This window comes from Bubalus kerabau, chromosome 3, assembly GCF_029407905.1.
Source record: "Bubalus kerabau isolate K-KA32 ecotype Philippines breed swamp buffalo chromosome 3, PCC_UOA_SB_1v2, whole genome shotgun sequence".
Lineage (NCBI taxonomy): Eukaryota > Metazoa > Chordata > Mammalia > Artiodactyla > Bovidae > Bubalus > Bubalus kerabau.
In genome coordinates, this window is record NC_073626.1 from 45,826,851 (window position 1) to 45,841,152 (window position 14,302).

Sequence of the window (14,302 nt, forward strand, 5' to 3'; positions counted from 1 at the left end):
TAATAGGTTTAAGGGTATGTATAGTGCTCAGAAAACCCATGCAATAATAAAAAAAATTCCTATAAAAACCAAAGAACCTCCCTCTGTTAATGTGCCACTATGTTGTAAACTGCATTATCATGGTGGCATCTGGTAAGACTGCAGTGTTTATGAAGCCCTTGTGTTTAGAGATTCTTTATGTTTACAATAATACACAGTGTTCTACATTTCATATAGGCATTAACTATCTGCAGAGGCATCTGCATTGCTGGCCTGAACATGATTTGTCTCTTTTGCTTTGGAGCTTTTCAGTTTGAGGGTTGTTGTGAGAAAATAGATTTAACTTCATTTCCTCTCTCTGAGAACTGCCAGTGTATGTTAACAGTTCATTCATTCAGTAAACATTTAATAACTGTCTATGCTGTGTGCCAAGCACTGTTCGAGTGTATGTAGGACACAGAGAGAAATAAGATGTGGTTTTAGGCTCTAAGGATTCACCATCTGCTAAAAATTTTTTCTGTGTTAAGAATATCTTCCTTTGTTTTTAGTAACAATCAAATCTTAATGTTTACACTTGGTAGAATCTACTATGATCAGCAATAATATACTTGCATCATCATTTAACTGCCAACTTAAATTTAAACTTTTATCTCTCCTTACCTCTATCTCTGATCACATCCTGGGCGTCTTTTCTGTGAAGCTGAGTCATCCAATGATGGCTATTCCGGAACACGAAACCCTTGATTCCAAAGAGGTAAATGTAGAATATAATTGAACATCTGCTTATCCATCTCCATGTAATACTGGATTGTAGAAGTAAGCTAATCTTCTATTAAAAATTAATAAAGTCTGTTTTATTTTAAAGAAAGAATGAACTGGCCTACTCTGTGTTGTTCAGAAGCATCTGATAGTTAAGGAGTAAATTCTTGCTTCTCAGTGTGGAAGGTGGTACTAGAGGTGCCCATGTATTTAGCACTTTGATCACAAACTACTTCTATCTCATCTATTTTTGTGATTTTTCTCTCTGGATTCATTATGTGAAGCCATTGTTGTTTTCTTTTTCTAGAAGGTCACTGAATGTCCCATAATATTTATAAGTGTCTTCTGAGTCAGAAATCCCAGGACCATCTGGTAGCTCAGTTTTCCAACTCCCAAGTGAATTTTGCACATGGTGGGTAGCATACAGGCAAAAGTGTGCCATCTAAAATATAGCTCTAAATCACATTCAAATATTGAGCCACTTTCACATTTGAGCTGACAGAGAAAAGTAAATGAAAAGACCTTTCTTATTTTTTAAAAATGCTATATCAAAGGGGTAAGAAAAAAATTCTATAAAAAAATTGAATTTTCTGTGGAGCAAGAATAATTGAGCATTGTTTTCTTTTATATCCCTTTAGGCAAAGTGGTAAAGGTGAGGGAAAAAAGTACTTTTTAAAGGACTTGTCTTTATGAAGGTAAAAAGTGAATTCATGCATTCATTCTAGATACCCTTACAAATTAGTCATGCTCAATTTTGTAACCTCCAAGTTTAAAAATATATATATAATACAATAATATGAAAGAGAGATAATAATAATATTCCAAATAAAATTATAAATGAAATCTGAATTTTTCCCCCAAGTATATTTTCTACAATTTGGGGCATATTTCACAAACTGACATCCCAATTTATGCAAATTTTGAAATGTCTAACATACAGTATTGATGTGTCCCTCTGCTATAACCTTAGTTATTACAATATAAAGGCATGCTATGAATAGGCATGGATTTGTATCCTTGACCATATCTCTGATGTTTTTTAGAACCAGGATTATTGGTGTAATGGGAAAATTTTGATACATGTAGCCAAGTTGTACTGCTGAACAATTTTAGCAGTTCTTCTTATCAGAAGCCTGTTGATTTCTGTGTACACATGCCAGCATTAAGAATGATTATAATTACCAATTTGTTGAGAGTTTACTATATGTTAACATGCTGTGCACTTTAGATGCATTGTTTTACTTAATCTTCAAAAAACATTGTAAGTTGAGTATTACTTTTCCCATTTTACAGAGGAGCCGAAGGTATCCATTTATTGATAATCTATGTGTCATCTGATATCACATACATGGAATCTACAGTATGATACAAATGAACTTCTTTACAAAACAGAGACATACTCATCGATATAGAAAATCACAAAGTTAATAAGGAAAAAAAGAGAGGAGGGTGAATTGGGAAGTGTGGGTTAACAGATACACACTACTGTGTGTAAAATAGTTAAACAAGGTCCTACTGTAGAGCACAGGGAACTATATTCAGTATCTTGTAATAACCTATAATGGAAAAGAATCTGAAAAAGAATATATGTATATATATATTTATGTATATATAATATACATTCTTTTTCAGATTCTTTTCCATTAGGGGTTATATATATTATATATAATATATTAATATTATATGTATAACTGAATCACTTTGCTGCACACCAGAAACTAACATAAAATTGTAAATCAAACTACATTTCAATAAAAATAAATATATATCACACTAAAAAAATAAAAGAAGAAATGTTTTTGATAATTAAACTACCATTTTAGGCATCCATGTGCAGGATTTTACTTAGTTACACTGGCACCTATGGGAGTGATTTAATAACTTTAGACAATTTCTTATGATGTGTGATCCACAGTAGTATTTACCTGTGCACTTTTCCCAAATCTTCTTTTTGGTATTTATTTACCCTCAAAACACCAAACAAGAAAACTACCTGTTTTTATAAAGCAAGTCTGGTCTTATGACCATATGGTCTAGAGAGTAAAGTATGCTAGTTGCCAACCCAGTACAAACAGACACTCATGGAAGGACCTTGAGCAGATCTCAGAATTCCCCTCTTGGTTTTCTCTCATTTCCTGAAGACAGCAGCCTGCCTTTTGGACTTCCAGATTGCTGTTTCTTTTGCTTGATCCTGCTATTTGTAGGCACTAGTTTTTCTTTCTTTCTTTCTTTTTTTTAATCTTTTTTTTTTAAATTTTATTTTATTTTTAAACCTGAAACACTGTATTAGTTTTCCCAAACATCAAAACAAATCTGCCACAGGTATACGTATGCTCCCCATCCTGAACCCTCCTCCCTCCCAACACCATCCCTCTGGGTCGTCCCAGTGCACCAGCCCCAAGCATCCAGTATCGTGCATCGAACCTGGACTGGCAACTCGTTTCATACATGATATTACACATGTTTCAATGCCATTCTCCCAAATCTTCCCACCCTCTCCCTCTCCCACAGAGTCCATAAGACTGTTCTATACATCAGTGTCTCTTTTGCTGTCTCGTACACAGGGTTATTGTTACCATCTTTCTAAATTCCATATATATGCGTTAGTATACTGTATTGGTGTTTTTCTTTCTGGCTTACTTCACTCTGTATAATAGGCTCCAGTTTCATCCACCTCATTAGAACTGATTCAAATGTGTTCTTTTTAATGGCTGAGTAATACTCCATTGTGTATATGTACCACAGCTTTCTTATCCATTCATCTGCTGATGGACATCTAGGTTGCTTCCATGTCCTGGCTATTATAAACAGTGCTGCGATGAACATTGGGGTACACGTGTCTCTTTCCCTTCTGGTTTCCTCAGTGTGTATGCCCAGCAGTGGGATTGCTGAATCATAAGGCAGTTCTATTTCCAGTTTTTTAAGGACTCTCCACACTGTTCTCCATAGAGGCTGTACTAGTTTGCATTCCCACCAGCAGTGTAAGAGGGTTCCCTTTTCTCCACACCCTCTCCAGCATTTATTACTTGTAGACTCTTGGATCCCAGTCATTCTGACTGGTGTGAAATGGTACCTCATAGTGGTTTTGATTTGCATTTCTCTGATAATGAGTGATAGTTCAGGAATTCAGTTAAAAACAACCTTAGATTTACTTGATTTAATTTAATCATTATTTTTATGAGCCCTATACTTTATAAAGTCCACTTGAAAGGGCTTCCCCTGTGGCTCAGCTAGTAACAAATCTGCCTGAAATGTGGGATTTAATTTGGTCATTATTTTTATAAGTCCTATGCTTTATAAAGTCCATTTAAAAAGAGCTAACTCAAAACAGTTCAGCTGCTCATCTGGGACAGTGGTTCTTAGCTCTGGCTCAGCATTAAAATCTCCTGGGACTTTTTTTTCAGCCGTGCCCAGTGGCCTGTGGAATCTTAGTTCTCCAACCAGGGATCTAACCTGTGGCCCATACACTGGGAGTAGAGTCTTAACTACTGGACCACCAAGGAAGTCCCCTCCTAGGACTTTTTAAAGCCCAAATAGTGCACTTCCACTAGGAAAATGGAATCAAGAATCTTTGCTGCTGCTGCTGCTGCTAAGTCGCTTCAGTCGTGTCTGACTCTGTGCAACCCCACAGACGGCAGCCCACCAGGCTCTCCCGTCCCTGGGATTCTCCAGGAGTGGGTCAAGAATTTCTAGAGGTGGGCGAAGGCAGGTGTAAAATCTCTGCTGGTGATTTACATGTACAAGCGGAGTTGAGAGCCTCAAATTCTAGCTCCTTCATTGTCATCTAGAAAAGCCAATCAAGTCAATCTTGGAAACAAAAATTTGAAATCATAAAACAATGTTGCTTTAGGGAATGCTGGCTTCCCAGGTGGCTCAGAGGTTAAAGCATCTGCCTGCAATGTGGGAGACTTGGGTTCGATCCCTGGGTCGGGAAGATCCCCTGGAGGAGGAAGTGGCAACCCACTCCAGTATTCTTGCCTGGAAAATCCCATGGACAGAGGAGCCTGGTAGGCTACCGTCCATGGGGTCACAAAGAGTCGGACACGACTGAGCGATTTCACTTCACTTCACTTGCATTAATAAAGATTTGGGTCACAAATTCTTCCTGTCTACTGTCATAAAAGTTTAGCCTATACTGTAAGCTATGGTAGGTTACATTTGAGAGATCTGTTCTACATTGAGATTCACTGTTACTGAGTTAATAAAACCGAATATTTTCTTTTTCCTTTGACATTCTACACAAGGTTTGGAAAGTACTTAGACTGGGGTTGGGAGTAACATCTGATGTGAATTAAGTCCAGGGGCTTTTGTTGTTGTTAGGTTGCTAAGTTGTGTCTGAGGAAGAAGAAGGCAAGATCCCTAAATAATGGATTTAACCATGGTGATCAGCTGGCTGATCAGTTTTCAAAGACGGTCACTTGCATAGATTTCTTTTGAGTTCCTTTGCATTTATTTTTTTAAAGTAATTTCATTGAAATACAGTTGATTCACAGTATTGTTATTAACTTAAGCTCTACAGCAAAGTGATTCAGTTATACATATATACATTCTTTTTCATATTCTTTTCCATTATGCTTTACCAAAGGATATTGAATGTAGTTCCCTGTGCCATACAGTAGGACTTTGCTGTTTGCTGCTGCTGCTAAGTCACTTCAGTCATGTCCGACTCTGTGCGACCCCCTAGACGGCAGCCCACCAGGCCCCGCCGTCCCTGGGATTCTCCAGGCAAGAACACTGGAGTGGGTTGCCATTTCCTCCTCCAATGCATGAAAGTGAAAAGTGAAAGTGAAGTCGCTCAGTCGTGTCCGACTCTTCATGACCCCATGGACTGCAGCCCACCAGGCTCCTCCGTCCATGGGATTTTCCAGGCAAGAGTACTGGAGTGGGGTGCCATTGCCTTCTCCCATATATAGTAGTTTGCACCTGCTAATCCTAAACGCCCAATCTTTCTCCCTTTTTCTGCCACTTCCCCTGCAACCACAAGCCTGTTCTCTATATCCATTTCTGTTTTGTAGATATGTTCATTTGTGGTGTATTTTAGATTCCACATATAAGAGATATCACATGGTATATGTCTTTCTCTTTCTGACTTATTTCTCTTAGTATGATAGTCTCTAGGTCCGCCCATGTTGCCGTAAATGACATTATTTAATTCTTTTGTATGGCTTAGTAGTATTCCACATATATATATGTATATATGTGTATATGTGTATATATATGTATGTGTATATATGTATGTAAGTATATGTGTATATATATATGTAGTTGTGTATACATATATATATGTGTATACACATTGCATCTTTTTTATCCACTCATCTGTTGATGGACATTTAGGTTAATTCCATGTCTTGTCTATTGTAAATAGTGCAGCTATGAGCATAGGGGCTCATGTATCTTTTTGAATTAGTTTTGTCTGGATATATGTCCAGGCGTGGAATTACTGGATCCTATGACAACTCTGTCTTTGTTTTTTTTGAGGACCCTTTACACTATTTTCCATAGTGGCTTTACCAGTTTACATTCCCACCAACAATTGTTGACACCGTTGCAGTAATCTCCCAGTAGGTGAACATATAACACCATCTCATTTAGAGCAGACTCTCTGCCTGAGATAAATGCTTTCTGGTTATAGTTACTTAGAAAAAATTAATTTCCATTAACAGTCATCATCATCATTTCTGATTGTATTCCTCATGTCTGGTGAATTCAGCAACTCGGATCCACAACCAGTCCAGATAGCTCACTGCTCTCTCTACAAGTTTAAATGTGAAAGTCAGGCTGGGAATGAGATATAACCGACTTGCCAGTCTTCACATCACCTGCTCCATGCAGTCCTAGGCCTATTTCATTTTTAACTTGAGGGTCAATTGATTTCCAAGATTAAATATGCATTTGGTTCTGAACTTTCAGATCCATTTGTTATTAACACAACTGGAGAGCTAATCAGTCACTACTTGCTCATAAAACACATACTAGGCAAATTCTTCTCCTGTGTTCTTATTCCTTCTCTTTGCAGATTTTTGATAAATACTTGAGTTGGCAAGATAACAATTCTGCTGGCAAGGTGACAGTCTAGGATCGATTTGCTGCTCTTGTGTATAGAAGATTTTGTGTTCATTTTATTTTTAATTCCAGAACCTCCATTGATGTCTCAAGCTCTAATTTTATGGGACAAGTGTCTCATTCCTTTATCTTTATTCTCCAAATGAGAACACAGAAATGAGAAAAATAAGTTATTTGTCCATGGAAGCCACTCTCATTTTTTTGTTTGATTCAAGGGTAAAAATGGAATTATCAAGAGGAATGGGCCCACTCTGTGCCCTGCAAGCAATTTCCCATAAATATTATTTATCAAAATCAAACTTTGATAAATCTTGAATTGCAGTGTTCAAGGTTGTAACTTTATAGAAGTCCTTGGTATCTGTATATTTGTAACTACTGATGAGAAGAAAATTCATATGCTTTGATTGACAACTGGTTGGAGGTCCAGGTCACCTCATATGAATACCTGAGTAGATCCCTACTTTGCCCAGGCATCCAGGTGGGCAAGGAAAAATAGAAAGAAAGATATCTGACCACCAGATTTGCAGCAGTGAACCCTATCAACATGACCTTTCTGTGTTGAAAGCCTACAGCCTGTGTTGAGGAAATAAAATTAAAATAAATATTTTTTTACCAACCCCAGAGTCCTCCTCACAAAGGTAGTAGAGAAGAAAAAGCACTTTTATTATTGACTAAGCATTCAACCAGACTGTGATGTGTATCACAAGCACCAAAAGATCACAAAGACAGAAGACATCTCACCCTTCATATAGCCAAGTAGGTTTAACCCATTATATATACATTCTCAAGATAAACAATAATTCGATTTACCCTCAGATAAGAGACTTGACAAATAGTGTTTATTCCACTTAGCTCATTCTAAATCACCTGGTAATTGGGAGGGCCACCTGTGTTAGTTCATTGACTTTATACAAAGGAAAAAGAAACTTCTATCTTTATGACAGGAGCTATTTTTACAACTTTGAGCCAGGTGTCAACTAAAGTTAGACTCCCATCCTTCCTGAGAACCTGGGAAAAACTTAGAGATAAGGCTTCTTCTATCTCGTTTGGATGTTTACCTTTAAAGGAGATGGTTGTCAAGTCCTTGAGACTTTTCTGAGTCTTAAAACTGGTAAAATGCCCATCTAGATTTCACAAGGATTTATCTCCATTTCCAAGAGAGGAGACAAGTTTTCTGAAACAAATGCTCTAAGAACAAGGGAGGGAAATTTCTTCCTTTACTTTCAGCAAGGGTAATTAAGCCTCTCAAACATTTTTATTTGTCCTTACACCTGGCTGATAGTAGTACCAGAATCTGAGAGTCTGATTCTAAAGTAGCCACTAAAGAGAAAAAAGTCTCATTGATTTTTCTTTTCTCGGGACTCAGTTGTAAATATTATAGGAGAGGTGAGGGTTGGTAAAAAATATTTATTTTAATTTTATTTCCTCAATACAGGCTGTAGACTTTCAATTTGGGGCTTTTTCCCTCAAAGTCATTTCAATAGATTCATGTTGGGTTTTATATTATAATGAATCATGGTAAAAGGCTGAGCAGAAGTCAGAAAGTAGAAGGACTGACCTTCTTGTGGGCACTAGCTTTTCAAGATAAACAAAACAAAATAATAGAATCAGGGTTAATAACTATTCAGGGCTCAGGTCACCAGATATTAAATTTTTTGGACTCCAAATTCAACATTGTCTTTCCTAGAATCCATTAGACCTGCATTCTCCACCTACAATCCTATCCACATAGGACCTTAGCTGCTGAATATTTTGTCACTTCTGTCTTATGGATAATAAATTCTGATGCTAGATCTTGTATTTTTACACCAACTTTAGTAGTTATGCAAATGTCCAAAATATATTTTAAATTTTTCAGAAAAAATTAATATGTAACTGTTAATAAATTATTAGATACATTTTCTGGAAATGACAATTTGCTTTGTATACCTGAAGTGTGGCTTCATCTTTACAAGAAGACATGTGTAGATCATTCTCTTTCATTTGACAGATAAGATTGTTCAGAGTTGGTTATATATTGAAAGGGAAGGAAAAATCAATTTACACAGCACATTCTTTAAGAAAGTCCTTCTGTCACACTGGCTTAAAGTTTCACAACACTGCATCACTTATTACCTAAAGTTAACTTTAAACAAAACCACTGTTGGAATGTGACTCTTTTCAAAATTGTAATTTTCTAAATATCTTATGGTCTTTCCTGTATATATATTTTTTATTCAAAATAACTTTGTTGTGCAGCTGGTGACAGGATATAATACTGAGCCTTCACTGCTGGGAAGTAGCCTGAAAATAATAATTTATTTATTTTATTAATGATTTACATATTTCTTAAATGTAGACATTTGTTTTTCCTGAGTAATTCAGCTCCTTACCTACATTGAGATTGGCAAAGAAAATAGATAAGTCACAAAAGGTATAAAATGTTGACTCAACCTGTCATAACATCATGTCATTTCAAACCAACTGCTCAATAGTGGTGGTAAGCACGGCGTTGACCTTTCAGTGGGTTCAGAGGAGATGAGAAATGGTGCTCAGTTTCCCAGCCTGGTGTCAGGGCATGAGATGCCCAGTCCTCTGCTATCTGATCTAATTATTTCTATAATTATAACATCTTACATTTGAAAGAGAATTGAAAGGGCCTTTTGTCCAATATTTAATTGTATGTTATAATCCTGTATATCCTTAAATTCTCTGTTGAAACTCTTCTGGGGCAGAGTTTACCATTTACAAGTCAAACATGTTATATGCCTTAATATGGATGAAGCAAACTAATGACTGTGTGACCAACAAAAACAAATGGGAAACATTGAACAAATAAGTAATTACGAATACTGTGTTCTTGGGCATGGTATTTAATCTTTTAGAGCCTCAATTTCATTCTCTGTAAAGTTAGATCAAAGGATTATGGTGAAGATTTACATTCATGTGTATAAAGTGCTTAGTATATAAAATACACAGCCCTTCATAAGAGTTAGTAAAAGATGATGATTTCTTTAAATATCTCAAATACCAAATGTTGCTGCTGCTGTGCTTAGTCGCTCAGTCGTGTCCAACCCTTTTTGACCCCATAGACTGTAGCCCGCCAGACTCCTCTGTCCATGGGGATTCTCCAGGCAAGAATACTGGAGTGGGTAGACTATCCCTTCTCCAGGGGAACTTCCAGACATAGGAATTGAACCAGGGTCTCCTGCATTGTAGGCGGATTCTTTACCATCTGAGCTACCCGGGAAGCCCACCAAATGTTGCTACTCTCAGGAAAATAAAAAACATGCTCATTTTTATTTATTAGAAGGAAAAAGGAGGCGATGCCATTGAGGCATTTTTCTCCTTTCATTCTAAAACTTCAGAGAATTCAAATGTTGAAAACCACAACTCATTTATTTCATGACTATTGGTTTTCTGTGGCCAGAACAAATCAGTACAGGGGTGCAGCTACCTCTTGTTTTTAGCAACTTTTCCTCCTCCTCCTCCTAATCTGGCAAAGGAAGGCTCTCCTCTGTGACTCAGGCATGTCCTGTTCCTCTGTCCTGCTCAGCCACTTGGCTTTGCTGCGTGCAGTTTTCCTGTCTGCTTCCCTCAGGCCTTGCACGTCCCCTGTATCCCCTATGGAGCGGCTCTGAGCCACAGCTCTCTCAGACCGTGGCTTCTTCACCCCTTGGTCTGGCTCAGGACAAAAAACCAACCAACAGAACAAACAAATAAAAACACTGAACTTATTTGTAAAACAGAAACAGAGTCACAGATGTGGAAAACAAGCCTGTGGTTACCAGGGGGAAATGGGGGAGAGGGAGGGATAAATTGGAAGGTTGGTATTGACATATAAACACTGCTATATATAAAATAATCAATGAGGCCCTACTACAACACAGAGAACTATATTCCTTTTCCTATGATAGATACACACTATGATGTATAAAATAGATAACTAATAAGGGCCTACTGTATAGCATAGGTAACTATACCCAGCATTCTGTAATGGCCTATATGGGAAAAGAACCTAAATAAGAATAGATGCATATAAATGTGCATATAAATGCATATAAATGTGTAACTGAATCACTTTGCTGTACACCTGAAACTAACATGGCATTGTAAATCAACCATACTCCCCCCCAAAAAAATTAAAACAAAAACAACAAATCACAAAACAGAGAGTTGCCTGCAGAAGAGACACTGACCTCCCTCAATTTCCACTAGCGTTTTTGGAATGTTCCGTTGATAGCCATGCATTGGCACCTGCAAATATATAGTTATGGTCTTTCTTTTCAATGTCATTTTATCACATTGCTCTATTAGAGTACAGTTTTAGAACTAAATTTCTCTTTTGTCCTCCTCTCTGATACTTCCTTTTATACTTCTTTCTAGACTGGTATAATCTGCTAATACTGATCTCCACTCAGTTAAGTTTACCTTATCTGCTCCAGACCATGTAATCTTATCAAACAGAGATTGAAGGATAAAGAAATCAGTGGAACCACCCCCCTACTCCATAGCAGCCTTGGGAAGCCAATGGAATTAATATGTGAAAAAAAGGCAAGAGGTTCATTTGCTGCCTCCTGCTTTTGTAATCGGAGAAGGCAGTGGCACCCCATTCCAGTACTCTTGCCTGGAAAATCCCATGGACGGAGGAGCCTGGTAGGCTCCAGTTCATGCGGTCGCTAAGAGTCGGGCACGACTGAGTGCCTTCACTTTCACTTTTCACTTTCACGCGTTGGAGAAGGAAATGGCAACCCACTCCAGTGTTCTTGCCTGGAGAATCCCAGGGACAGAGGAACCTGGTGGGCTGCCGTCTATGGGGTTGCACAGAGTCGGACACGACTGAAGCGACTTAGCAGCTTTTGTAATGTCCCATTTTGGAAATCCAATCCCAGTTCACTTTACCTTCTCTGTGATTTAGAGGCTACATTTTAGGGAATGATGCATTTAACACTAAAGAAAAAGTTGGCAGCAGCCAAGTCACTGAAGGATGAGGGTTGTGGGTGGGATATGGCAGGACTGTTCCTCAAGGTGGCACCAGCCCCTCAAAGCCATTGTCACCCCTTGCAGGAGGTCAGAACTGCTGTGCTGAGCTCTGGAGAGACCGGGGTCTGATTTGAAGGTACCACTGGGTGTCTTTATCCTACCATTAACTGTATAACAACAACAAAAAACAGCTACCGAGAAAAACAACAAACAAAAACTTCCTACTCCAAATCATTTTTATATGAAATGCTATACTTGAATATGAATGGGCATGTTTTTTAAAGTTCTTTCTCCATTAACCTGATTACTGTTTCCTCTTATTTTGCAGCAATGAAGATGGAGCAGAAGTGAACACTCAGGCTGGGCTGAAGTTTTTGGAACGCTGGTGCTAATCACTTGCTAGATTTAACTTTTATCACTCTTTTTTTTCAGCCTTAGTGTTTTCCTTATGAGCTGCAGTGAAACTAAAAAGGTTCCCTGCGGACATATAATATGGCAGTAGTCACTAACACCCCGCTTAGAAGAGATTTCCCTACAGTTTCTCCCACCACTGTTAGAGCCTTGAATGCCTTCCATTAAGCTGACAGCAATACTAACACGCCCCTCTGTTTAGCAGGCAAATAAAAAAGAAACATGGGGAAATAGACGGATGGGCGTGATGATTTTTCAACACCAGTTTTATTTTATGCATACGTTACTGTCTGAATCAGGTTATATTTCCTTACTGCTTAATTATTTTTACACATTAAAAAAAAAAAAAAGTAGCTTTTGGAAAAGGAGTCCCTGCCTGCTTTCAGGGCTTCACTGGGAAACTCTTGAAGGTGTGAAAGCTGGTATTGACACAGACACGTGCTGTTGTCCTGTCCTGTTTGGGTTCTGCGTTTCCTGGGACGTGCAGACAGTCAAGTGTAGGTCGTGTTGCTGAACTGTCCTCCATCACTGATTCTCTGACTGTTGCCACGTGATTCTTGCAGAGGCTGCTTCAGAGTTAGTTTGTACCCATCATCTTGGGAGCAGCCGAGACCGGAGAGCAAACCACCCTGTTGCAGACAGTCCCGGGAGCCTCCCTCCCCCCCACCCCAGCACACCCAGTGTCCGCCATATTGGCCGTGTTCCCTTTCTTTCCTAGCTGCCACCCCCAGCTTCCACTCCTCACCTTCTCGAAGTGGCTGCTTTTGTCTTGTCTGCCCAATTGGGGCAGTACACCAATGAAGAATCCACCATGGTTCTGGACATCGAGTCCCTGGTAGCACAGGACTTGGTAGACACTACGTACCCTCGTGCCCAACTCACATTCTCCTTGGAGCCATTGCTCCCTCAGACCATTGCTCCATCACCCTCATCATCCTGCCCAGGGCAAAGCAAGGAGAGTTGCCACAGAACAGTTGGCCTCCTCATCCTCCACGCACCATTTTGGATGGCTCCATTGCTGTATTGCAGCAATAAAGATGGAGCAGAAGTGAAGAAAAACATCCTGTATTTCCAGCTGGTGCCTGGAAATACAAAGTCCTTATCATCTCCTTCATTAGTGGGTGAGGAGAAGTGGAGCCCTAGTAATGCTTTATGCTCATTTCTTCTCCCCCAAACACTACTTCTCTACCTGCTAGCCTGTGTGAGGCATCATTTTAGATTATTGATCATCATCTCTGGTATCCACTGTGTTCTGATCATGTGTCCGGCACCACGAATTTGATTTAACCTTCACAATGAGCCTGTGGGGCAGGTAATAGTGTTATTCATATTTTATGTTTGTGAGAAGAGGCTCCAAAAGGTTAAATCAAGCTAGTAAATGCTAAAGACAGAACTAACACCAGATAATCAGGTTCTAAGACAGCCATTTATTCAATTGTTTGTCCACTCATCTTTGACTTTGAGAACAAAAGGTTGAGTCGATCACACTCCCTAGTTCATTGCTCTTATAAGTTTGGGCAAGACCCCTCTCCTGTGTACTTGTTCAGACGATTGATTGATTAACTTTTCTAAGGATTTCTATCTTCTCTTTTCTTGCTATAGGTACATATTCTTGTGTTTGATATATATTCTTTACCTATATATGTTTTGAAGATGTGCATTCTTTTTTGCTGCATATATATTTAATAAATGTAAATGATATAGTTTATATTTCGTTTCTTTTTTTCTCACTTCACCCTGTGGTGTGTAAGCTCTATTGCTCTGTAAACGCCTCAGCTACCTGAGGTCCTTCTTCACATCTCAGCTACCCACCTGCCTTCTTCACATCTCAGCTACCCATCTGCTCCAGGGTGAGCTCTCAGAGCGCCTCTCTTTACCCTCTATCAGTTGTGACGTCTAGTAAGTCCCCTACGTGCGAACCTTCAAGCTGTAAACTTTCAAATATGTGAATGTGCATCTGGTTCCAGTAAGGAACCAGACCCTGGGCCATCGGCATCAGGTGTGAGTGAAACTGCAGCTTGTCCTGTCTCCTGTTGCTGATGATCCTTCAGCTCTATCTCCCACCTCCTCTCCATCCTCCGGTCAGAAACCCTTCTCACCTATTCGCTCAATGCCAGCCCCTGCA

At 38.9% G+C, this 14,302-nt stretch overlaps 1 protein-coding gene across 8 annotated transcripts in view; it reads left to right on the plus strand.

Moving 5' to 3' along the window:
- Positions 1–13,885, plus strand: part of MLIP (muscular LMNA interacting protein) — a 286,739-nt gene extending 272,854 nt beyond the window's left edge. For all 8 annotated transcript variants that reach the window (XM_055571766.1, XM_055571774.1, XM_055571769.1 and 5 more), the window contains 2 exons: positions 680–733; positions 12,095–13,885. In XM_055571766.1, coding sequence (XP_055427741.1) covers positions 680–733; positions 12,095–12,100 — 60 coding nt within the window. In that variant the 3' untranslated portion in view covers positions 12,101–13,885. The remainder of the gene's footprint in view (positions 1–679; positions 734–12,094) is intronic.
- The last annotated feature ends 417 nt before the right edge of the window (positions 13,886–14,302 follow it).